Below are 25,488 nucleotides of genomic sequence, written 5' to 3'. Positions count from 1 at the left end.
CAGAGTAAACAATGATGTCGTTTATTTAAAATGTTTACTCCAAGAAATATATATATAAAAAAAAGACAATTACAGCACTAAACCAGGCACCTTCAACCAAATCACAACCTCTTCTGTGTTCTCCCCTTTGCCCTGAACCCCTCTTCCAGAGCTGGAAGGGGAGTCCAGTGCCTGAAGGGTCGGCGCCAAGTACTCGCTCAGCCTGGGCCCGGGCCCCGTCTTCTCTTGGAGTGCGGGACCACCCCCCAATTCCTTGTCCTGGAGGACCTTTCCCCTTTAGGAAGTTCATTTTAAAATTCTAAGCCAAAAGGAGTGATTGTGGCAGAGAAGAGGGCCGTCTTCACGTGGGAGCCCCGTGCCTATGCTGCTCTAGTCTCCGGGCGAGGGGCCCGCCCCGACCTAGGCTGGTGGCGGGTTTCAGGCTAGTCCCCTGGAGGGTCAGTGCCCCGCGGGACCAAGGGCAGCTCCAGGGGACGAGGGGCGCGTGCGCCGAAGCCCCGTTCCAGGAAAGAGGCTTGCGTCCAGGAGAACGGATGGGATCCCTGCACGGAAGTGAGAGCCCCAGAGGGTGGCTTTGGGGGTGATTTGGACAAATCAGGTTAGTTTAGCAGAAGCTCCTCCCCTGGACTAGACACAGGACAGCAAAGACGAGTGTGGAGTCAGACTAAACCTTAGGAAGACGCGGGCCGCCCTCCTCGCGCGGCCTTGGGACCGGCCAGGACAGATCCTGTCACGTGCCTTGGAAGGCGTGACGGGGGAGGGGGGGCGGGCAGGGAAAAAAGCAACAACAACTAGATCATTTTTGGCATTTTAACATCGAGACAATGACAAGTGGTAACAACAGCAAAGCAAAGAATAAAAAAGAGACCAATATTGAACTTTCCCATCCACCCAAGTATCACACGAAGTTCTAACCCCATCTCCCCCAGAAGCACCACGGAACTAAAAAATCTATTTTAAAGCACCCAAACCAGTCCAGACCCTCTCGAAACCAAGAGCCCCAGCCAGAGCTGTCGCCTCTCCTGGGTCCTAGTGAGCGGAGGGGTCCGGGAAAGGCACCTCGTAACTCACGCAGAGCAGCGCAACGCCGGTGACGAGCTCGGGCAGAGGGCAGGTGGCGGGCATCGGGTGGCAGTCACAGATGTGCGCTGGCGCGGGGAAGGGGGCTGCTTCAGCAATCCCAACTATTTGGTACCACAGCCAAGCGATGCGACCAGAGAGCTGGGTGAGCAGAGCCGGACCCCGCGTCTCGGAACCAGGGCCCGTTCCAGCAGGATCCGGCGGGGGTACAGACAGAAGCACAGAGGTGATAAAGGCTGGTACGGAAAGGGCTGAGCCTTCCTTGCAAGGACTCCAGAATGCACTTTTTTTTTTTTTTTTTTTTAAGCTGCTGGCTGATCAATCTCTAATGGCGAGTACGGGCGGGGCGGCCCCTGCTCCTCAGAGGAGCCCCAGGGCTGCCCCTGACCCAGACACATTGTCCCCATGTCTGCCCGCCCCCCAAGTCCCCAACGGGTCCACAGTCACCTGATTTTCATTTGGACTTCGTTTACAGCTAAAGTAGATAAAAATGGCTAAACACAGACCCCAGAGCCCCCACCAGGGGGGACACGACAGATTCTAGTAATGTTGCAGCCAACAGGCGGTGGGGCGTCTAAGCAGCCAGGGGGAGAAACAGAAGGCCAGCCTCAGCTGGGCTGCAAGAAGCGGGAAAGAAAGTGACCCAGATGCTCCCGAAGCAGGCGGGCGCGATTTTGGATGGAGATCCGCCACCACGACTGTCTCTGTCCGGCTGCTGCCGGTTCCCAGAAGGGACATAACCTTCTGAGTCCACGGGGACTCCTCTCCCAGGGAGCGCCCGCTCGGATCACAACGCTAGTCACGACTGGAAAGGGCTGTTCTGAGAAGTGTATTTAGGAGCAGGAAGAAAAAAGAAAAATGACTTGAAGGAGAAAAAAAAAAAAAAAAAACACCTGGGTTGCTCAAAGTTTCTGCCTCTTTGTAGGAATGGTTAAGTCAACTATGAGCAAACACTTTAATTAAACATTAGGAGGGAAAAAAAAAAAACCACTTTGGAAAGCATACAGAAAAGGTAGTTGATGTTGAATCACTTATAAAACGGAACCTCAGGGAGTCTAATGAAAATGCACCTTCGGTCAACTTTTGTTTTCTTCAATTCCTTGTCCGACGTCCCGTCCCAGTGCGCGTGGAACTGACAGCTGCCGCGGGGGGTGTGGAGCCGCGGGAGGCTCCAGGGCCATCAGAGGGTCCGGGGGTTGTACTCTGGCAGTTTCTTGATCTTCTCCTTCTCGGTCTCGCTTTCGTCCCGGGCTATCACCAGAGAGTGTGCGTAGCCCATGGCCACCTGCGGGGGGAACCAGCGCTGGAGGTGCCAGGAGTGGACAACAGACCACCGGTCGGCCCAGGCAGGACCGCCGAGGCGGTGCTAGGGTCACCGTGACCCTGGACCCCGCGCCCTATGAGCTGGAGTGTCCCAGGCTGCCACCAAGCAGGGATTCAACGCTGTCAGCAGAGAGCAGCAGGGCCGTGAGGATCCTGCTGCCTGGGCCTCCCCGGACCACCCCGCCTGGTGTGAGGGCCCAGGGCCCAGCTGTGCGTCGGCAGACGAGGGCAGGCAGGGCGGGGCGCCCAGTGGACAGAGAAGCAGGGGCCTCACCCCGCTTCCCCCCCCGCCCCACAGCCTAACAGTGTGTCGTCTCAGCTGAAGGTTCGGAGCAGATGTGAGTGAGGCCTTTGTCCCCATGACAAATCCTTGGGAGCTGGACGGTGGCCAGTGTCACCTGGGTGAGAACGGCTACCGAGTCTGGCTGGCTTGCCCTGTGCTGCGCCTTCTGATGGCCGTCACCACCAACACCCCCAGTGAGACACAGCAGGGGAGCCCTGGGGAGACCAGCCTGCAGCGGGCTCACGAGCCCAGGAGCAGGGAAAGGTAGGCGCGGGCAGGCACCTCTTGGCGCTGCTGCTGGCTCGGGGCCCTGGCTCACCTGCTCTGTGAAAATGCCGTCCAGCGTCTTCACCTCTTGAGCCGCGGTGGAGGACTTGGGTTTGTGGTCCCCGTAGCCCTGGCAAAGTGAAAAGAGACACAGACCCGGGGTCACAGTGGCACAGTCCGGAAAAGGGACCACTGGTGATGTGCACAGGGAGCCCGCTGCCCGTGAGCCAGAGCCGACCCTGCTGGCTTGGTGACAGCCCCGGCACGCTGGACACGAGGGCCAGGCCGAGGGCGCAGCACCTACCCGCGGAAGCGCTGCTGACACGGGACTAAGTCTCAACTCGAGGACCCTGATGCCGAACAGTCACCTGTGGGAGTTTGTGTACTAACGGGCACCTTCTGGGGTTGTCACTGGGGACGTGACACCATCGCTAAGAACAGCGGCCGCCCAACACTCACCCTGCGGGCTGGGTCCTGAATGACTCCGGGACACCAGAGACCGCGGAGTCTGCTTGAGGACTGCCCAGAGGGCGTCGCACCGAGGGGGTGTGCACAGGGGCTTTCAGGGCTGGCACACCCTCGGCGGAAACGTAGGGCCTCCCTTCCCAGCACCATCGGTCGCCAGAGGTCACCGTGCACGTCCCGTATGAGAAGTGCCTCCTCCCAGCGCCATGCCATCGCCTCGCCCCCCAGACGCTGCCCCAAAGGCCCCCTCGTTCCCCTCTGGTTTCTAAACGGGAATTCGGAATCTCTGACCGGCCCTAGAAACACCTGCCCTTCTCCAAGAATAATCCATAAAAGCCGGGCCAGGTTCGGTGTCTTGATTTCAAGGCTGCACCCGGGGCTGCCGCTGTCCAGGAGCCCTGTGGGGCCCCAAAGTGTGTGCAGGACACCGAGGACGAGGCCACCGAGGCCCAGACATGGCTCCAGGGGCCAAGGAGCCCTTTCTTCCCTCCTCTGCATCACCCCTCAGCTCCCACCCACGAAGCGAGGCGGGAAGGGAAACAGACCGCCTTCCCCGCAGGAAATAACAAAGAGGCTGAGGATCAAATCGCAACTAGAACGGGCGCACCGCCAGCCGCGTCCGCAGCCAAGCTGTTCTCGACGAAGGAATTAAAAGTTAAAGACTCATCAGGCACCGTGGGCACCAGCCCCGAAGAATCAGACGGCTGGGGAAGGCCAAGTATGTGTGAGAAATCGAGGGCCGTCGGTTCTCATCAGGCAGGCGGCGGAGGTTAGGGAAGCAGCAACACAGGCTTGGACTTACTGAGGAAAATGAGGGAGCAGCGTCCCCAGGTGACCTAGAGGCTGGCCCCGTGGGGCACTGCTCTGTGGGGCCGCAGGAGGAAACCAGGGGGACGGATGCCTGCGCACCTCCGGCCACGTGGTGCCAGCGACCCGCTGTCCCTGCTGACCTAAGCCCTCCCGGAGAGAACCGGAGAAAGCACCCCCTTCCGCCTCAGGGGCACACCGCCACCTCGGCTCACACCACCGCAGGAGATGGGATCTGAACCCTCCCTGGTTCCGTATTTACAACGTGATCAAAGGACGTTCACCACGGCCTGATGGGCACAGAATCCTCTGTGGGTCTTGCCTCCCCCTACACAGGCCCCCACCTACTGGCTCCCTGACCCCCCCACACACGGGCCCCCCACCTGCTCCCTGACCTCCCCCTACTGGCTCCCTGACCCCCCCACGGCCCCCCCACCTGCTCCCTGACCCCGCACACACAGGCGCCCACCTACCAGCTCCCCGAAGGTCGGCGACGGGCCCCAGCTGATGGTGCTCTCATCGGCGGCCACGATGATACTGCTCTTCCTGCAAACAGGGAGAGGCCGTCACAGGGCGGCCACCACGGGCACTTCCTGCAGGCGGCGTGTGACTTACTTGCATTAAGATCCAGTCTGTCCCATTAAAAACTCTCCAAGGTGCTCATTTCCCACAACACGCACAGGGGGTCCTGGGCAGGCCCCGAGGCAGCGCCAGGAACCAGAGCCCCGGACCCTCCCGCCTCGCCCCGGCCTGGTTCTAGGGCTGGGGGTAAACACATCAGGGAAAGGCGTCATCAGATCAGGATGACGGAGGACTCATTCCAAAGGGGCTAGAACACAACACACAATAATCCGGACGGGCCTGGACATTCTGGCCGACTAAAGCTGAAGCACTCCAACCCCGAGACGTTGCCCCCACCCTCCCCAGCAATCGAACTCCTCACCAAGAAGTGCTAGAGAGCTCAACAGGTGTCCTCAAAATAATCTGAGGAGCACCTGCTTCCAGCAGGTCAGGGGAACTAAAATCCTATCATCCAGCTAAAGTCATTTTAAGCTGCAAGACGGGCAGAGCCCACCGAGCCTTTGAAGAACAGAAACCTTCAGGAGAACTTTCTTCCTGCGAAGGTGAGAGGACAAGCCACCTGTTCTATCTGATGCCCTGATGGGGGCTGCTGGCGTCTCACAAGGAAGAGGCCCCCGCCCCAGTGTGTCCGCTGGGCCCAGGAAGGGCCAGGAAGGGCCCAGGCATCCTGCCCACCAGGTACGTTGCCACATACCCACAAGCCAGGCTCCGGATTCTCCAGCCACAGAGGTCCTGCACGGCCTTCGGGTACATGGTGGACTCGCGGGACGTGTTGGTGGCCCCCCAGAAGAACAGGCCACCTGGGGAGAGATAAACACGTTCCCTCTCTGACCACACATGCCAAGAACTGAATTCTCCTCTCCAGCACCATCAACAAGAGAGGCAAGATGCTGCACGCTGGTGACAAGAGGAACATTCTGTCCAAAAGAACACTGGGGTTCTGGTCGGGGAACGTGGAGGACTCTGCGGCTCCCTCGCCCACCAGAGTGCTCATCTGCACACCCCCCTCCGGAGGCCCAGACGGGGGGGAATCACTAACCCACTTCACTGACAGCAAAGGAGCAGGTGTAGCCGGCGTAGATCTGGGACGCCCCGCGCCCGGGGAAGTCGAACAGCTTCACCAGGCGAGGGACCATCTCGTCCTTCTGCTCGGCGTGGCCCAGGCGGCCATAGCCACCAAAGCCCCAGGAGAAGACGCGCTTCTGAGAGTCCAGGACCAGCTGCGGGAGGAGAAACAGTGTTGGGATGGGCTCCTGACGGGAGGGGACGGGAGGGTCACGCTGTGGTCCAGAGAACTGCTGCAGCAGCTGATGGTAAAAGGCAGAAATGCTGCAGATAGGCCGAACCTGCCCCCACCCACCCCGAGGTGCAGGAGGCGACAGGGCATTTCCTCTTCCCTCTGCTGGGGACGCTACTTTCCATCCTGAATCACGACTCAGTCACAAGTCTCCCTGGTTCCTCATCACAAGCAAGAGCAGGAGTCTCTAGAGGGCAGGTCAAGGCACTGGCTTCCCTCATCACAGTGTAGACGGAACAGCAGAAAGACCCGAGGGAAGGCCTAGGGAAGGCCTGCCTGCCTGGGACTCTTAGGCGCCACCCCCACCACGCCCCATTCACGGGGGAACCTCCATCTGGTCACGTGGACTGAACACAACCTAAAGTGGATCTTCAGGGCACCTGCGGGGGCTCAGGCAGGTAAGCGTCAGACTCTTGATCTCAGCTCAGGTCTGGATCTCAGGGTCCGGAGTTCAAGCCCCACAGTGGGTGTGGAGCCTGCTTGGAAAACAACAACAAAAACCCTTTTCCTTCAGGACGTCTTCCAACGTTCAGCATCTGAACTGTGTGAACATACGACTCATTAAAACAACGTGACTAAGAGGCCTGCGCGGGATCCACCTCTGCTTCCCTGGGCTACACCGGACAGAAGAGAACCACAGATTTTAGACTCCAGGGGATGGAAATCTAGTTCTCGTCACTGAGCACTAAACAGGGAACATTCCAGGGAAGAAGTCACGCCTGACATTTCTCGCCAGTCAGCTGCACACCACACCAGTGTGGTGTCTGGACTCCCAGCCCAGTGCTCTTTCAACAGAAAAGCGAGCCAACCTTGACTCACAGGCATCCCCGGGCAAGGTAACTCCAAGAAGGCAACAAAGATAAAGACCCAGTACTGGTGTGCCTGCCGGGCTCAGTGGGTGCAGCACCCAACTCGACCTCAGGGTTGGGAGCCGAAGCCCCACACCAGGTATAGAGATTACTTTAAAATGGAAATCTTAATGGGGCGCCTGGGGGGCTCAGTGGTTGAGCGTCTGCCTTTGGCTCAGGTCATGATCCCAGGGTCCTGGGATAAAGTCCCACATTGGGTTCCCCTCAAGGAGCCTGCTTCTCCCTCTGCCTGTGTCTCTGTCTCTCTGTGTCTATCATGAATAAATAAAAATTTTTAAGAAAAAAAAAATCTTATTAAAAATCGAAACAACACACATACACAAAAACTGTACTGCCATCTGACCAAAGCCACCTCTAAGGAAACAGCCTTCACAGTTCACCATTCAGCACCCTGCCTGTATGGGACATTGCCTACGGACCTAGGACGAGGCCGGTGGTGCTCTGCTGGATAAAAGCCAAAATCAGAAAGTCACCACAGGATTCCTACCCCACACGCCTGTCCTTTAGTTACGTCTACAGAAGTTGCACAGACACTATTAAGGTAAACAGTAGGCCCCGCAGCGAACCGCCTGGTGCACAGCTGTGGGAGGACGGCGGGAGGTCCCGGGTCTCCAGGACCAGCCTGGCCAGAGCCAAGTGCTGGGACACCCGAGCAGACACACAGCTCTCCCCCCGGCCCCTCTGCAGGGGACAAGCGAGAAACCTTCAAGCCTTACCGTGTGGTTAGCGCCACAGGCCACATCTCGTACGACCACGTTGGGGACCGGCAAAATCTGCCCATCTTTCGTCTTCTCGATGAAGATGGCCACTCGCCGGGGGACCAGCTCACAGTCATATTCTATCCGCTGTGCCCTGGCGATGAACTTCCCGTCGGAGTTGTGTCCTGCGGGGACCAGAGCCAGCAGTCGGCAGCAGTCGGCAGCAGTCGAGAGCACATGCCCCTGCCCCGACCCAGCCCCTCGGGGCCTCGAGTGGCACTTCTGTGGCAACACAATGCCTTCCCATCTGGGGCACACCCCAATCCAGATCAATTTTGGGGGCTGAAACCAATTATTTTTTTAAAAAAATGAACGGGGCAGGATAGGAAACACCCAAGGGCATCATCGTCTGTAATGAGGCTGCTGTTTTGTAGAAATTCTTTGTACGGGCCTCGAACATCTGGATCCGGCCGTGACACGCACGTTTCTCACTATGAACTGTGGTCAGAGTCAGAAACCACAAATTCAAAGGAATGGCCTACAGGGTACAGTCTATGCCCCACTCGGCCCCTGGATGGGCCAAGAAAGGACGGAAAAAGTTCAACACACAATCCCAAGACTAGAGTTTTTAGGACTTACTAGTAACCTAAATATATCGCTACGGGTGTTAAAATACAGTTAATGGCACATTCTCCTCTTTGCCTTGCCTGACCCAGTAAAATGCGTCATGAGAGAGAGAGAGAGAGAGAGAGAGGGTGGGGGCGAGCGTGCGTGCCGGGAAACACTTCTCCAAGGTTACATGTCTACATTCTAACAGGGATCTCCCTGGATTTGCACAATGAGGTTCAGACGGTTTCCAAGAGAGCAGAGGAGCGTGACTGACCAGACACCCCTAAAGCCAGGATCCCAAACTACCTCTAAATTAAAGTGTACCCGGGGCACCCCGGGGCCTGTACGAAGCCCCGAGTACCCGGCACAGTCATGGCTCAAGGACCGGCCTCCTCGTCACTGCCAAGGTCACGCAGTTCTCCCCAAAGGAAAATCCACCTGCTGGTCTGCAAATCCGGGGCGGCCACAGGCAGCAGGGGAGCCACACGTTTCCGGAAGTAGACTGGAAACACACTTCCGGTGTTTTGCCCGGGGTTGGGATGGCACCAGGGCCTGTGGCCATGGAAACCGTTTCTCCAACAGTCTCCGGCAACTCCCTGGCAACCGACACCGCATGTGCGTAAGGGGCTGCTCGTTCTTATTCACTTCTGACTTGAGGTATATTTAGTTTCACAAAGTCACTGTTCCCTGAAGTCTAAGGCCAGCGCGATGCTCCTTGTTCTATTTATACCCTCTTCCATCTGCCGGCTCTTAATGACGTGGGGACCCGGCAACCCAGATACGGAGGCCGCGGGGATCCGGAGTGGCTTGCGGCTGAGGCGCCAGCAGGGGGCGCCCACTCCTCACCTCCCACTCGCCAGGGGCTGGGCCGTGGGAAGGCGCCAGGAGGGGAAAAAAACACTTTGGTGTCAGATGGGAAAAGAAAATGGAGACCTTGTAAAATCAGGATCGAGAGACATCTTCCACTTTCGGAGCACTGCTCTGAGCTTTCCCTTCCTACTCGATGAGCCAGACGGGAATGTGTTTCTGGAGGAGCGCATCCTGTTCGGGGCGGCACCGGGACGGGTCCCGGTCACGGGGAGTGGGGCTTAGGTGGGCACTGGAGGGGAGTCGCCCAGACCAGGGTTTGCACAACCACCTTTACCTCGAGTGATGTTCTCGCTTCCAAGAAAGGCAAATCTTTAAATACGAAACCGAATGAAGGGGGCTTGGTTATTTCCTTACAACTTCGAAATCCTTTTCTGCATAAACGAATTCCCCTCTTAAGAAAAAAAGATTCCTTTGTCAGACAGGAGGCCGACTTACTCATTAGGGCCAGGCCATTGTAATGCGCCACAGCCGTGGGTTAGGACGCGCTGTCCCGGTAAACGGGAGATCCACTTAATGGATCAAGGCTATTATCTGCGATCAATTACCCACATCTCCAGCACGTGTGTGCAGGCCCACACTGACTTCTGGTCCCAGATATGCAGTTAGATTACAGGGCTTTTAAAAAATGTTTCCATACCCAGCTGACCATATTCAGGGCACCCAAAGGAATAGAGGTTCCCTTTGCAGTCCATTATCATACTGAATTCAGCCCCACAGGCCATTTTGGTAATTGGCTGGCCGTTGTACATTATCTGAAAAGACAAGACAGTAGACTCTCAGACATTTTTTAAAAGACTGATAAAAAGCCTCCCCCCTCCCTCCCTGCAGATCGGTGTGAAACAATGATTCGATTACAAAAGAAACTGAACGGACCCAGCATTCTGAAGGCCAAAGCCTAGAATATCCGTGAAGAAACAGCCTTGTGACCCCCTTCCCCACCTTCCCAGCAGAGTCAAACCCCAAGACGGGGCCCATGGTGCGCCCACCCCCGCATCCCTCAAGATGCCCAATGCCGTGTCCGGGTCAGTGCAAACCCCAGCTGGGACAGGGACAGAAACTTGCCCGCACGTAACCCCCAAACCTCACCCCGTCACTAGTATGTCAACTTGGAAAGAGCAGCTTTCTCCCTTTCTCCTTGCCCTCTGCAGATACCAGCCTAGCTAGTCTTCACTGAAGGCGTGGGCAAGAAACAGAACGGTTCAAATTCAGGAAATAAGACCGCCAAGGCCCCGAGGGACTCAGCGTGGGCTCTGGAAGCACGTGTCAGCCGGGACTTAGAAACCGTGCCACGGCGCCCCTCAGTCTGGGAGAGCCCTTGCCATCTAGCCTGCGCCCTGGGCCATGCCTGTCGCTCCCGGCCTCCTCTGCAAACGGTCACTTCCTCCTTAGAGCAAATGGCAGATGCAATGGAGACATTTCAAAACTATTTCAAACTACAGGTAAACTTGCCAACTGTCTCTTTTTCAGACCAAGAATGCGGAGTCCCTCCCCCCCCCATCTTTAAGTCACTAATCAGATACCTGCTGGCACATGGCTGCCCTGCGTTCATGGTCACTCTCGGCACGATCCCCACCTGCCTAACTCCTGTCTGTGCACTAAGCCCCGGCAGGTGATGTCCCACAAGGCCCCAACTCAAAAGGTTTCTGCAGAGAAACACGGATCACATCTAACGTTTCTCCCTTTCTTTGGAACAGAGCAGGTTATGACAAGGCCCCTGGGAAAATTCTTTCAATTAGAGAACTGTTCTCAGGATATTTCTCGATGCTGGGCACCTAGTAAGCGTGCTTTAAAGACGACAGGACATGGATTCTGCTCTAAGAATTGAGACTGTTTCCACAAGGCATCAACTGAACTACAGGGAGCAGTGCTGGGTCTCGCCGCAGAAAATTGAGAGCGAAAGGAGAGAGAGACAAAGGCCCCAGAGCCAGGAGAGAGGAGTGGCACCTGAGCAGGGCTCGGGACAGCGTCTGTCTGGTTGCCGAGGCCGAGCTGCCCCATCTTGTTCTCTCCAAACGCAAGCACGGAGCCCGTTTCTGGAAGGAAAAGACAGGATCACAAAAGGGAAAAGAACACGGGGTGTGGAACTCGATCTGGATCAAAGGCTCCAAGATAATAAAAACAGCTCGTGTGCCAGGAAGAGCGCCAGTGAGACCGTACCGCAAACAGAGGTGGGACGGGCAGCTCAGGGCACGGGCCCTTCAGAGCCGAGGCTGAGGACGCAGGGAGGGTCTAGGGGCCCGGCCTCTGCCTCCCGACCACCTTCTGATGCCAGCGGGTGGGGAGGCCAGCCGTGGCTCCGAGAAGCACCCACTGGGGTCTCTGGGTGCCCCTCTGATCCTGACTCAGAGCCCCAGAGACGACTCCACCCCAATGCCCAAAGTGGACCGTGCGGCCTCCTGCCCAACTCAGCAGAAGCCAGCCATTCCTTACCTGTCAACGCCAGAGTGTGGTTCCGTCCACACGCCGCAGACACAATCACTTCGTGGCTGAGACCCTCAATGAGTTTGGGGGCTTCCACCCTCTTGGTATCACCGTGTCCCAGCTGCCCCTTCTCATTTCGACCTGCAGATCAAGAGCAAAATACAGTGGGAAGGGAGAGAGCAGCCAGGACAGCGTCCCGGGAAAAGCCAACACACCTGGGTCCCCCCAGAGGGTGCCCTCCACCCTTGACAGCCGAGAACGAGAGGCAAAAAGCCCTGCCCTGGCTCCCCTGTCAGTGGCCAACCTCTCGAGGTCGGCCTGAGCGGGGCCGGGTGACCAGGGGAGGATATACAGTGCCATCCCCAGAGACGTGTCTGCGGGCCATGGCCACCTACCTGCCTCACCTCTGACCTGCTTTTCTGGGACAGCGGCTGGGACCCACCCGGGAGCCCTTTCTGTAGCTCTGCTACCGGGGAGACGGAGCGCTCGGTTCGCCCCGGGTGTCCCGCACAAGCAGATGAACTCATGGAAACTCACAGTTCTCACTCCACCTGCCAGACAATTCCCTCGCTCCCTTCTCTCCAAGATGGATTTTAAGAGGGGAACTATTTTGGACACCTGCCTCACAGAGTTTAATTACCTCAGTGCCCTGGGCATCTTCCATGGACCATTTGGTTCATTTCTGCCCGTCGTTTCTTTCCTTTCACCTGCCCTGGAAACACTGCCTGCAGAGCAGCCAAGCCCACCTCCTGGGGGCGGCCCTCCACAAGACCCTCAGCTACGGGACCCCCAGGGGTGGACCACAAGCCCTTCCTGCCAACGGGGCCGCGCAGGCTGTGAGCTGGGGAGGCAGGAAGGCCCGAGGAGGCCGGCCTCTGCCAGAACCCTCCACAAGGCACAGGCCCTCTGGCTGCACAGCAGACATGGGGATCCCGGTGGGCCGGGAGGAGCCCCCACACTTCCCCTGCTTTCCAACTCCAGCTACCACAGTTCCCAAACCAAACAGCTCTGCAGCCTCACAGGTCCCCTGGCCAAGAGAAGAACCACATGGTGGTAACCAAACAAATCTGGGAGATTTCATGGGGCCAAAGAGTCAGGGCACTGAGGGGTCGGGGGTGAGCAGTTCACGCCCTCCCCTGACAACAAACTTCTGACCTTTCTTCAGGAGAAACACGGAGGACAGAGACACAAAGAGCAGGGCCAAGCATCCCGAGACCTGAGGAAGGAAGGGAACTGCCAGCTGCGAGAACTGTCCTCCAGCCCACACGGATTCCAGCCCTCTGGCAGGAGCGGCACACACCGGCTTCCGCCGGGAGCGAGCCGTCTGGGTTCACCGGCAAAAGCAGGCTGCACCGGGCGAGTGTTGGGCATGGTCTCTCGGCCCCTCGAGAGGCCCGAGTGGCTCTAACAGGTGCAGACCCCTCAAGAGCAACGTGCACCGATGCTCCTAGATTCCAGACGACACCCCTTGCCATTTCACGCAGCTAACTGTGGAATGGTGATGTCCCCATGGGCATGTCCCCCCCACCCCCCACCATAGCACCAAGTCACAGGGACACGAGTCCTCACTCTGGGGCCAGGCAGGGCGCATGGCCTCCAGCTCCCCTCTCTGCCCACAGTGTCCGCACAGGGCATGTTTTCAGAAGCACCACGTAAGGGAAATTCAGTAAAGAGATCAGAAGGAAGAGATGTCAAGTTCGGAGCTGTGACGCTGCCGTGTTCAGTGCTGGGACACCGCGGGGAGGGGCGCCCCGGGAGGAGCCCGGACCCCTGCACTGATCGGGGGAAACGACAGCCGTGGCAATGTCAGCGAGTCATCAAGAGACGACAAAGTTTAAATGTGGGCCAGACACACTTGTTAGCTCTTTTTTTTTTTTTCCAACAGAATTACAAAATTAGCAGAGTGCAGCAAAGACAACAGATGTTAATATATTTGGACTTTGGTACAGCAGCTCATGAAATTGCAAAAAACGGTTCAAACAGACTGAAATAAAAAAGCAGTCATATGGGCTAAAAGCTAGCCAAAGGACCAGAAACAAAGGGCGGGGACGACTGCCAACATACCCAGCTGGAGGAAGAGTCCAGGAGCTACGAGAGGGCGCGGGGCTAACCTGAGCCTCGGTCAGCACCTCGATCAACAATCTGGAAGAGGGAACGGGCAGCAGTGCGTGCAGCCCCGCGGAGGGGCCTCAGGCCAAGGCCACCACCGCCAGGGACCCGGGCGAGGGGCTCCAGCGGCAGGAAAGCAACTCAACTCAGAAAAAAGTAAACTCAGCTGTCGGGAAGTCTAATCATAGGCACCGAGCAACCGAACCTGCAGGCGGGCGGGATCCCCGGAAACAGAGGGACAGGAGCACGGAGATGCAGTGGCCGATGCCATGACGTGGCCGGCGGCATTTACAGCGGCAAGAACACAGGTCTCACGTCAATGCTGTGCCACAAAGCAAGGGGGGGTACTGTCTGCCCAGGGGACGGCGTGTCTAAAATAGAAATTCAATTCTAGGCACCTCAAGATCAGAAAGATCCAGATTCAGTCAGAATGTTCAGGGAAAGGTTGCTTAAAAGAGACACTTCAGGGGCGCCTGGGTGGCTCAGTCACTTTGGCTCAGGTCATGATCCCGGGATCCTGGGATGGATCCCAGTGTGTGTGTGTGTGTGGGGGGGGGTTGGGAGCTCCAGGGGGAGGAGCCTGCTTCTCCCTCTGCCCCTCCCCCCGCTCATGTGCATACATGTTCTCTAATAAATAAATAAAATCTTCCCAAAAGTGGAGAGAATTCAAAGAGTCCAGTGTATGTACGAGCAAAGGGGAGGGGAGGAAAAGGATGCGCTTGTGGGGAACAGACGAGACCGGCTGGAAATCAAGGAGAAGAATCCAGGCTGCAAAGGGCCGCCCCTCCAGGAAGCCAGAGGAGGAAGTCAGCCCCACGGGGGCCACCTCCATGAGTCACCCAGTCCCGCCAGGCCCGGACTTACCCCAGCTCCACAGCTTCCCTTCCGTGGTGATGAGGAGGCTGTGGGCAGCACAGGATCCCGAGACCACCGTCCGCACCCGGACCCCCGACAGGCAGCCGTATCTATGGGGCCCCCACAAATTCTGACCGAGGTTGCGGTAGGCAGCTGCAGAGGGAAGAGTGCAAATCAAACACCCAGTGATTGAGGGGCCGGCCGCGAGGGGTCCGCTCTCCCAGGACACGGGAGCCCCGGGGAACTGCAGCAGCCTGGCATCGGGAGGCTGCCCCAGGAGAAAGGAGCCCGCCCGGCAACTGGGGTTGCTTCACCTCTACCTCTGGCCCCAGCCCTCCCTCAGGGACCTCAGACCCCTGGCTACTGAGCACACCCACATGCAAGTGGCCAAAGAGGCAGGGTGCTCTCCCTCTTATTGGGAGCCCAACCCAGGAAAGCTGGCAGTGGACCCATTATCTCCTTCCCCGTCCTCCTGGCTTCCTACACCCCTTCTCACATTCCCCTCCCTGCCCTCCACCCACCTTGGCCTCGCCCCTGCAGCCAGAGGATCCCGAGGAGAGGAGTCTGAGTGTCTCCACCCTCCTCTGAACAACCTGCCCTCCTTGCACATCCACCAGGCCCTGGGGTGGGGGGTGGGGGTGGGGAGGCAGTTGACACCCCTCCCCTGCCACACCGTTTCCTTCTTAATCAGGGGCCCTGCTGTCATGGTCAGGTCACGGCCCCATGCCTTTGCCATGTATTCCCTCCCACAGAAGGCCCCTCCCTGTCACCTGCTTGTTCTTCAAAGCTCATGTCAAGCACCGCCAACCTCTGGGAAGCCCTCCAGGCCCACATCCCCCTTCAGCTCATTGTTCCCCTCACACCCTGAGGCCGACCACAGCACTCAGCCTCCTGAACTCAGGTGCCTTCCAGACCCTACCAACCCGAGGGCCTCGCCAATGCCTGGCACCCAGGAAGCACTTCGAACACTGGAGGGCCTGTGGGTCGGAAGAACACAGCTGCGTCCTTCAAAACCCTCTCCCCTCTGCTCAGGGACAGAGCATGGCCAATTTTTTTGCTTCGTATTTTCAACCTGGGGCTCTCAACAGAGACACAAGCCACGTTTCTAGGCCCGTGGGGATCACTGTGAAATGCTAGCCACTGCCACGTCCACCTCGTCCGGTCGATCTGGATGCGGGAGCTGATTAAGAGGCTGCCGGTGACCCAGCTCCAGGGGTAAAGCAGGGGGAACTGCTGGAGGCCAGTCCTGCTTGCGCCCCCCCCCCCCCAGCAGAGGGCACCAGGGGTGTCGTCACTGGGCTGCGGGGCCACCCTGGCACCAGCAGCCCAGAGCTGCTCCACTCGAAAGTGTACCCCAACGTTGAAGACGACCCAACAACTCCTTGCCAAAGAGAAGACCAAAACTGACGGCCTTTGCAGCTTCTGTCCAAGTCTTCATTGTGAAGGCGACACAATCGGTGGCATCACTGATGCTGGTCATCTCTGGGAACAGCACATGGTGCTGTGGCGAAGTGGACCTGACTCGGGTGGCCAGATGCCCCGGGCTCGCCAAAGCCTCTTCCCTAAGGCAGCGCCAGGAGGATCAATCAATGCCCAGGACACCGGGAGCCCGAGGGGCGGACCTGTCCCTGCCGGTGCCGCCACCACCGAGGAAGCCGATCAGAGTGATCCTCAAATTCAGTGGCCGGCAGCAGTCCCAACTCCCACCAGGCCGGTGGTCAGGGCAAGGAGCACGAGTCACCGTGTCAGGCTGTCCACCAAGCAGGCGTCATGCTGATTCCACGCGAGCCGTGGCAGTAGGACAAATCCCCCTCCTTTTCCTGTAGTCTCTTGGCAAGGTCACGGAGGGCCAAAAGTCACTTTAAAAATCCTTACAAAGAACCTTTTTTAATTGCATAAAAAAAAAAAAAAACCTTCATTTGTGGGGAGACCAATCAGGGAAGCCAGGGTCGGAGAGGGAGAAGACAAAAAGGCCCTCTGAAAACGCGCCCAGAAGGCCTCCAACCAGGGCGTGTAAGTGGATCTTAAACCACAAGATGGTTTTCCTTCCTCCTGTTCCTTCACGGGTGGGGGGAGCCTGGCCCAGCCTGGCGGTGCCACCCACCCTCCGTCCGCAGGCGACAGCTCGAGCTCCGCCACTTGCTCTCCTCGGGAATGGACTCCCCCACGCTGGGCCCGAGCGTGCGTAACTGGGACGGGCCCACTGGACCAGCAGCTGGGGAATCGAGGCGGCAGGTGCACAGGGCTGCCAGGGAGCCCGCGGCCATCGCAGCCGCCGGGAGGGGCTTCCAGGACACCAGCCCCGGGGGCCGAGCGCTCAGCCGGCTCCAGCTCGGCGGGACCCCAGGAGCTGCCGAACTCCTGCCGCATTCATGGAATAAGAGGATCCTCTGCCCGTCCTGAGGCACCAGGGAGTGTCAGTGTGCAAATATTTGTTCGCTGGGCAATGTTGGAAAGTACTTTGGGAATCTTTCCAAATGAAATCAAGAAGCCATAAAATGTGGCGACGTGCCAGCTTCTCTTCTCTTGGATGGGCTGGTATCCTCCTGAGGAAAGATACCGATTCTCTAAAAGCCACTGGAAACCAAAAGCGACTTCTCGGGACTTCTCTCCGCACCCCCCACTCCACTCGCTGTTACTTGCTCCCACCGACCAGTTCCTGCCACAATCTGGCCGCTTGCAAAGAGCCGTGGACTCTTCTGTAACGTCTAACAAGTTGGACCTGTGACATGTGACAAATACCTCAGACATTCGGACATCACACAGGAGGAGCCTCTTTGTTTTCGTGAAAGTAACTGACGGGAGGACGGTGGGAGGAAGGTGTCTGCGTTATCTGTGGTGACTGCTTACGCTTTTCCCATTTAATCCTAAACGGAACCTGGATTTTTCAAACACAGACTGGTGAAGCGAGAAACTGGCACAGGAACCAGGGTTCAAGTCCTGCCCCGTCACTACGGGGGCTGTGTAGCCTCGGGCAAGTTGCTTGGCCTCTCTGAACACTTCTGTCGAGGCAGAGGTTACCTACCTGGTGGGGGCTGGCCGGAACCACACCGACACCTAGCACACAGGAAGCACCCGACAAACAGTAGCTTCGTACAGTTTTAGAAACCGGGTCTCATACCTTGCTGTTTAGGCACTTCTTTTCGACCAATCAAGTCCCAGTTGGTTGCCCCAAAAATCAAAAGCTGCCCTTTGCACTTAGACCCTTCAAGTTTCTACAGAGACAGAAAGAGAGAAAGGATTAGCTTGCAATGTTGCTTCCAGCTTTCGTGGTCTGTCCCATGACAGCCAGAAACAAAAGAAAAATCGTCATTCACGCCCTCCCCTGCGGCTTGCACCGCGAGGCCAGAGGTGGGCACCCCCTCATCACCCCCTCATCAGCGTGCATGATCCCAAACCTGCCCAGAGCAGCTCGTTTGTTAGGCCCAGGCTCATCTTTATTCATGGATTTCTCTTGAAGATATCTTGGAGAACACTGACAATATCGGCCAGCCAGCGTTGCCCTCCACCCTGCGCGCTGCCTACGGAGGGGTGTGCGAGCAGCCTGGCGCGGCACACGAGGTGGCACACGGGGAGCATTACTACGGCTGACCTCGGGGCCGGTCTGCCTTGCCCACGGCCAACACAGTGCCGCACACGGCTCCAAGCCTCGGGAGCCCCGCGTCACCTGTGATTCTGGACCATCCCTCCGTGTGCTGCCCGTGGGGACGTCACCAGAGCGCCGGTGACACGGTGGAGCCCGGCTGCGGTGGGGCCGGGGCCTGGGAGGGAGAGGCTGTGTTCCCTGCCCCAGGGCCCCAGGACCCCAGAGTCCAGACCCTCAGCCTCCCAACGCAGAGGCACCCTCGTCAACGGGAGCATGCACCCCTCAGAACAGCCACCGTCCCACGGGGTAGCACACATTGGAATATTCTCAGCAGTTGACTGTATTTCTGAAATGCCCAAACACACTTGTTAAAGTCAACCATCAGGCAGAGACTCACTCCTGACCCAGGGACCCAGTTCCTGTGGGATGGGGAAGCGGGGGGGGGGGGGGGGGGACTTCCCTCTCTGCCTTCATCCTTTACCTCACCACCCCAGGACACTGAGAACGGCTTCCTGCTGTTTACAGAACTGTTCTTGGAAGGCCTGGTGAAAAAAAGCCACCCGGCCTCAGTCATGCTAACCTCCAGGAGGTGCCTGCCCTGGTGGGATGCTCGGCAACACGGGGCATGCGTTTTCAAGAGGAACACATCTCATGGGGACGCTGCGTGACCCAAGCCCAAGGCCACGGGCACCCCACGGGACAGGCCCATCACGCTCGCCCATGTTTACGTGGCTGGAGGAAGACGGTCCACCTACAGGGCACGGCTGCAGGCAGCGTGCAGAGGGAGCGAACAGCCAGGGTGGAGGACTTCTCCATGCTTCAATTATTTAGAGAACGACCTTAATCGGAGGGCAGTCCCACCCCACAGCACCCACAGACTCGGATTACTTGAATGGGAGCCTAGTTTCCCTCGGTTATCTCCCCTTCTTTGTTCAGCTGGCGAGCCTGGCTGGAACATTCTACAGATCGACAACAGAGGAGGACCAGCGGCCGGCGGTTTCTGTCAGGCTCCCCAAGGAAGGAGCGGCCCTGGGTCTCTGCCCATGTCAGCAGCCGGCCCTCCGGGGGCGACGTGACCACTGAACCACAACCCCGAGGGGCACCTGCTAGAGCCGCGGCTCGCAGGTGGCCCCCGCAGGCCCACCACGGGCCCACCACTCCAGTGCACCGTCAGAACCTCCACAATGGTCCCGGGCAGGAGCGGGTTTCCTCTGTGACCCAGAGGTGCCAGCGACAGCGCAAGGGAGCAAGGGCCTGTGGACACTGGCTCCTCAAGCCAGCTGAGCGCTTCTACACAGCTCCAACCTTAGTGCTACAAGGCTTGGGGAAAGCCTCCGCCAGTGGAGTCTACTCCAGTCCCCGTGGTCAGATTCCTCCAAAGAGACTGTTCTCTTTCTCAGGTTTTCATGTCCTGGGCCTTACGTCCTCACACATCAGATGCAAGTAACTGGCTGGACTTCATTGCTGTTCTCTGCACCGTCGTTTGCCATAAGGCACCTACTTTATTTCTCCCTAATGTAATTCTTCCCTCTACCTTCTAGGAAATAAAAAATTCAAGTAAGGGACGGAACTCCTGATACCCTTTAAATCACAGCCCATGTCCCTCTTGGCCACAGATCTGAGCTGGCCCGTCGGGTGGGAAAGACCCCGAGTCTGCTGGGCTCCCCCCAGAGGAACCCCAGGGATGGTTGTCAGGGCCGAGGGCCAGAAGCTGAGTGACCCTTGGAGGTATAATCCAGCCTTCCCTGATTGGGCCAAGAGATTGCTTTTTGTGAGTAAGGACCATGTGGCAGCGGAGCCGGTCCAATAGTCTCCCCAATAGGATGCGTGAATTTCATTACACCTGCTGCCTCCCGACAGCCCGGTCACAGAAGTGGGGCCGAGATGAATGGCCGCTGCAGAAAAATGCACTGAGCTTCTTCAATCAACAAAATGGGGTTTCTGGTTCAAAGCGATTTTTGAATTATTGCCCAAGTGCAAGGAGCATGTTTATGAGGCTGAGAGTCCACCTTTTAACATATATCCTCTTAGAAAACCACTATCCTTGGCAGAGGGGAGGCCGTTCAGAGACCGGCCAGCAACGACAAACTCCCGAAGGGGATATCAACTGGAACAGACGTCAAACTCGCTTTTCGGTGGTATTCGTTTGGCCCTTGCAGATGGGACACACTTGTCTCAGGGTCCACAAGACCTGAGCGCCCCAACACTGAAGAAACCATGAAGACCGGATGGCTGGCCACACTCCCGTTTCCCAGGACTCGGCCAAGGCGGCCTGTGTGACCTACAGGGTCCTGGAGCTCACGCGTCATCCACCCTAGACCATCATAAAATGCTCACCTGACAGCACTACACGTTAAGCCTGGGAGAGAGCACTTCCTAAGACCGAAATCCTCAGAATGTTTTCCAGAAACACACACCTTAACTCAGGGCAACCTTGCCCCCTCAACCATCTATGGGTTCCCCTTTCACAAGCCCGACTCCTGCGGCTTCAAGTTCCAGACAACCCCTGGCAGCTGCTATCACACACACTCACACACACACACACACACACACACACACACACCAGGGGAGGTCCCCAACCGTGGTGAGGTTTGCAAAATTCTCCCTCAAAAAGCTTCTCCGGAAACAAGCTGGGGACAGCTGGTGGTGGCCTGGGGCAGGACTGATGCTTCCCTAAGAAGGCAGGAACCTGGGCCAGGCAGGAGACCCACCCGAGACCGAGGCCTATGGGAAGCAGAGGGGCAGCATGGGCCTGGCCTTGACCCTGGACCAAACTCCAAAGATGCTAGTAAGAACCTAAACTTGGGATGCGCACCTTCCATGAGACATCGGAACGCTCCGTCTCCTGATGTACTGAGTTGTCCAAGGGAAAACCGCTCAACTGCTTCAGAGGCCTCCCTGTTTTTTAATGGGGTGGGGGAAGGTACGTACGGATTTGTCTACATGTAGCAAGGATGTAGGAGATACGTGATCCATTAACACAAAGCAAGTGTGAACTGCAAGGCTCGGCTGTGTCTGCTTCTGGGGGCAGGAATCTCTTGGTGAGACTAAGAAAACGCCCTTTCCATCAGACAGGCCAGCCGGGGTCCCTCTGCACACTCTCTCTGGGACTATGTTCTGGGTGAACTTTTAGCATGGGATTAAGGAGCTCTCCTTTCACTTTGGGACAAGAAAATGCATGGCTCTGATGGGCTGGCGAGGGCCCTGCAGCTGAGGGGGGCTCCCGCACACACAACCCACCAGAGGCAGAGCCCCGCTGGCCGTTCTGGTCTGGGACTGGAAGGCCAACCGGCTAGGGGCCCGCACAGAGACGTCCATCTGTCAAAGAAAAACCGTTCCTGTGCTCCAGTTTCTCAGACTGGCAGGGACACGGTCCTGGTCTCAGACCCTAGGTCGAGACATTTCAGTGACAGGGGCTCTCCTCCCCACTCTGATGTGCAGACTCCTCCGGACGGGAGGGCAGTTATAAAGCATTTCACGTGAACACCCTGCACAGGGGTGAGGGACATCGGCAGAAAACACGCAGCCCATGTGGAAATCTACTGCGATGGGCTGTTGGGACAGACCCTGCAACGCTGTGCCTCGGTTTCCTCATCTGCAAAGCAGACGAAGACATACGTTCTTTTTGACCATTTAAACTGAGCACCTCTGGGGGTGAAGAGCCCCGGCACTGCTAGTTCTCACACCCCCTTTGCGGGGGGGAAGCACGGACAGAAATAGGCTTCTCCAACGTCTACACCCTGAGTGCAAGTTCCTCCTCTGCCGGGGCTAGCTGCGATCCGGTCCAAGCCGGGATCCTCTGCTCAACAGAGGTGCAGAGGACGGCGGACCCCGGGCTGCGACCTCTGGCCCTGCGGGGCTCTGCAGGCCCCCGGAGCTGCCACGGTCATGACCCCACGGAGGATGCGCGGGCCCAAGGCGAAGCAGCGAACTGAAGCCCGTTGGGGGTGGGTGTGTGTGTGTGTGTGTGTGTGTGTGTGTGTGTGCGCGCGCGCGGGGAGGGGGGGCACCGGGAGATGCTTCTTCCCGGGGGTGCAGCCCGCGCGCGCCGAACAAAGCCCCAAGCCGGGTCTCAGCCCCGGGGGCTTCCCGGCCTCGGCCGCGGCGGGGAGGGCCCCCTCGGAGCATGCGCCCTCGCACCCGCCCCGGCGCCCCCGCCCCCGCTCCCCGGCGGCGCGAGACGGCGCAGGGCCGCACGGGGCATGCGCGGCGGCCGCCAGGCCCCGCCCCCCCGGAGCGCCGGAGCCGAGGCGGCGGGAACCTCAAAGCCCCGGCGCGAACCGCCGCTCCCCGCAGCGCCCCGGCGGCCGCCAACCGGCGGAGCGGCGGCCGCGGGGGCGGGGGGCGGGGGCGCGGGCTGGGGGCGCCGGGGGCCGCCGGGGCGTCGCCGCCGCAGCCCGAACCCCGCACCCCGCGCGCGCGTCCCCTCCTCCGGCCCGAGACAACTTGCAAAAGTCTCCCTTCCCGGGGCGGGCGGGGGAGGGGAGGGAGGGGAGGGGGGAGGGAGGAGGGAGGCGGCTCGCGCGGCGCCGGGGGCGGGGCCTTGACCCCCTCGCGCGGGCGGGCTCCGGCCGCCCCTCCCCCGGCGGGGCCCGGGGCGCGCGCCCCAACGGCCGGCGGCCAAGCAGGCGGGTAGGCCTCGCCCCGCGCCCCGCGCCCCTCGCCCCGCGCCCCTCGCCCCGCGCCCCGCGCCCGCCCCCGGCCCGCGCCCTTTTGTTGTGCGGCGGCGGCGGCGATGATTCAGCCCGCGGCCTGGTGGCGCCCGCCCCGCCGCCCCCGGCAGGACGCGCCGTGCCGCGCCGCGGCCCCCCCGACCCCCGGCGCCCCGGGCCCGCGCTCACCACGCGCTCCTTGGTGTGCTCGGGCTCCGTGATGACCACGGCCGCGCCGCCCGCCTTGGCCGCCGCCGGCCGCGCCGCGCGCTTGCCCCCACCGGGGGCCCCGTCGAGCTCCAGGCCGTCCTCGTCGCCGCTGCTGCCGCCGCCGCTGCTGCTGCTGCAGCGCTCGGGCCGCTCGCGCTTCCTGCCGGCCGGGCCGCCGCGCTTCCTGGGCCCCGCGCGGGCCGTGCCGTTGCCCGAGCTCGGCTCCTCCCAGGCCGCCGCCGCCGCCGCCTTCTTCCTGGGCATGGTCGCGCTGGAGGAGACACGGGGCAGCGGCGCACAATGGACGGGTTATAAACTGCGCGGGGGGAGGGGAGCCGCCGAGCCACCGGCCTCCACTTCCTCCCCTGCCCTCCCCGAAGTGGCGGCCGCGGGGTGGGCGGAGAGGGGGCGAGCCGGGAGGAAGCCGCGCCTCCCCCGGGGAATCCCGCACGGGAGCCCGGGTCCCCCGGCCGCAAGAGCAGGGGGAGGGGAAAAAAAAAAAAAAAGAAGAAAGAAAAAAAAAAAAAGAAAAGGAGACACCCCCCCGCCCCCCCGCAGCACCGGCACCGGCACCGGCACCACGTCTCCCCCGGCCCATCCTCAAGTTAGGTTTGCCTACGTCGCATCCCCGTTGCAGCCCGGTCCCTCCCCCTCCCCCACCCCCCCCCCCCAAAAAAAAAGTAAAGGGAAAGAAAAAGGAGCCTCCGATGGCCCAGGTGCCAATTAGAGGAGAGGCTGCGGGACACTCCGGGGACCCCCCGCGCGCCCCCGCCCCGCCCCCGGCCGCCCCACCTGCTGCTTTTGTCCGCCGCCCCCCGCCCCCCGCCCGCCGCCCCCCTCCCCGCCCCGCCCCCGAGTCCGCGCCGGCCGCGGGCTTCCGACCTCGGGGCGGGCCGGCCCCCAGCCCCAGACACCTGCTCGCACACACGCGAAAAGGAAAACTTTAATTAAAGCCGCCCCAGTCCGCCGGCCCCGCGCCCCGGCCGCCAGGCGCCCCGCTCCGCCGCCACTTCCCCGGGCTCCCCTGCGCTCTCGCCCTGCGTCGGATCGCTTTTTTTTTTTTTTTTTTTTTTATTGATTTTGAACAATGGGATCTCTGTCTGTCTCCGATTAAACCACGTGGATCCGCCTTCCTTCCCCCTGTTTTTTTTTTTTTTTATTCATTCAATCCCCCAACTCCCCCCCCCCCAACCCCGTCTCCTCCTTCCCTCCTTCCTAAGGTTTTTTTTTTTTTTTTTACCTTTTCTCCTACCCCCCCAAAAAAAAAGAGGGGTTTAAAAGAAGACAAAACAAAAAAAAAAAAAGCAACTTTCCCCAGATCCCGCGAACTGCACATTGTCGGTTTTTGATGTTTCGGTCCCTACCTGGCTGGAGTGAGGAGAAACCGGGAGAGAAAACGGAAGAGGAGCAACTAAGAGAGGAACCGGAGGGCCCCCGCGCGCCTCCCCGCCCGCCGCGCCCCCGCCCCGGGCCGCGACCCGGGCTCCAGCCCACTCACCAGATACACTTAAAATGTAAATACGAGCTTCCAGAACAAATGCTACAACACAAAACAGAAACACATGTGCTGCCGGGCGGCAAGCGAGCGCGCGGCGGAGCGGGCGGCGCGGGGCCCGGGGAGCGCGCGCCCCCTGCCGGCCGGCGGACCCCGCGGCGGCCCGGCCCCGCCCGCGGCCACGCCCCCGGCCACGCCCCCCGTCCCGAGGCCACGCCCCCGCCCGCGCCCCCGGGCCGGCCGGCCCATCCGAGCCAGCCCCGGGCGCCACGCGGCCACCCTCGGGCGCCCCGGGCCCGCGCCTCCCTCGGGCCCCGCGAGTCCCGCGCGCCACGGGGTTCTTTGGGGTTAAGGAGAACATTAGATTGCTCCCCCCCACCCCCGCCCCGGGCATGTCTAGACAGGTCACCTGAGGACACTCGCTGGAAAATAGTTACTTTGCTCACGCATCCGCCGACCGGGGACGTGCCCTAATTGAGCGATTGGAATGAACGATGAATACAGTTTGAATGATTTTTTTTTTTTTTTTCCTCTCGTGCGGAGGGAAGCCGCTCTTTATCTGCACCGACCGAGGATGTAGTGTCGGCCCCGGGATGCAGCAAGGTGCTGCTGCTACTCTCCCCGCCCCCCTGCCCCCCCGCCCTCCTCCACTGGTAGACTTGCTGGAAGAGATTGCCTGTGTTCCTGTGTTGGGGACTGGCTAGCGATGAATACGCAGGCCAAGGATGCATTCAGAAGCTGGTTCTGGTGGAAAGTTCTCGTAAATAGTGCCTGGGCGCCCCCCCCGCCCCCCCCCCCCCCCCCCCCCGGCCCCGTACCTGCGAGACACACAGCGCTTAGGTGCTGGCGGTTCAAAGCCAGAGGGTGAGATTCCTGTCTTGGTGAAACACACTGTCTGACGGGAGACAGATCATTAAACAAGTAGTCACAGGTGCGATAGGTGATGGGGTTCAGGACGCACCACCTCAAAACACGGCACCATGGTGTAGGGATATTGTAAGCTGAAGGCG

General features: G+C 59.5%; 1 protein-coding gene and 1 long non-coding RNA gene across 2 annotated transcripts; one reads left to right on the top strand and one right to left on the bottom strand.

Moving 5' to 3' along the window:
* RCC2 (regulator of chromosome condensation 2) lies at positions 1-24,589 on the bottom strand. Its single transcript, XM_072828172.1, has 13 exons — positions 24,482-24,589; positions 22,963-23,254; positions 17,657-17,750; positions 14,545-14,688; positions 11,581-11,712; positions 11,095-11,183; positions 9,788-9,902; positions 7,690-7,856; positions 5,847-6,027; positions 5,502-5,607; positions 4,699-4,771; positions 3,006-3,083; positions 1-2,365 (listed from the first exon to the last, which is right to left on the bottom strand). Exons 2-13 carry the CDS (start codon positions 23,245-23,247, stop codon positions 2,261-2,263), a joined length of 1,569 nt encoding a protein of 522 aa, XP_072684273.1. The 5' UTR covers positions 23,248-23,254; positions 24,482-24,589; the 3' UTR covers positions 1-2,260.
* Positions 8,688-14,300, top strand: LOC140634360 (uncharacterized). Its single transcript, XR_012031875.1, has 5 exons — positions 8,688-8,937; positions 9,979-10,172; positions 10,299-10,589; positions 10,845-12,624; positions 12,737-14,300. It is a non-coding gene; the product is annotated as an uncharacterized lncRNA (long non-coding RNA).
* Positions 24,590-25,488: the final 899 nt, after the last annotated feature.

Source organism: Canis lupus, chromosome 5 (genome assembly GCF_048164855.1).
Source record: "Canis lupus baileyi chromosome 5, mCanLup2.hap1, whole genome shotgun sequence".
NCBI lineage: Eukaryota > Metazoa > Chordata > Mammalia > Carnivora > Canidae > Canis > Canis lupus.
The sequence above is the reverse complement of the archived record's forward strand: the minus strand, read 5'-3'. Positions and strand labels throughout refer to the sequence as shown.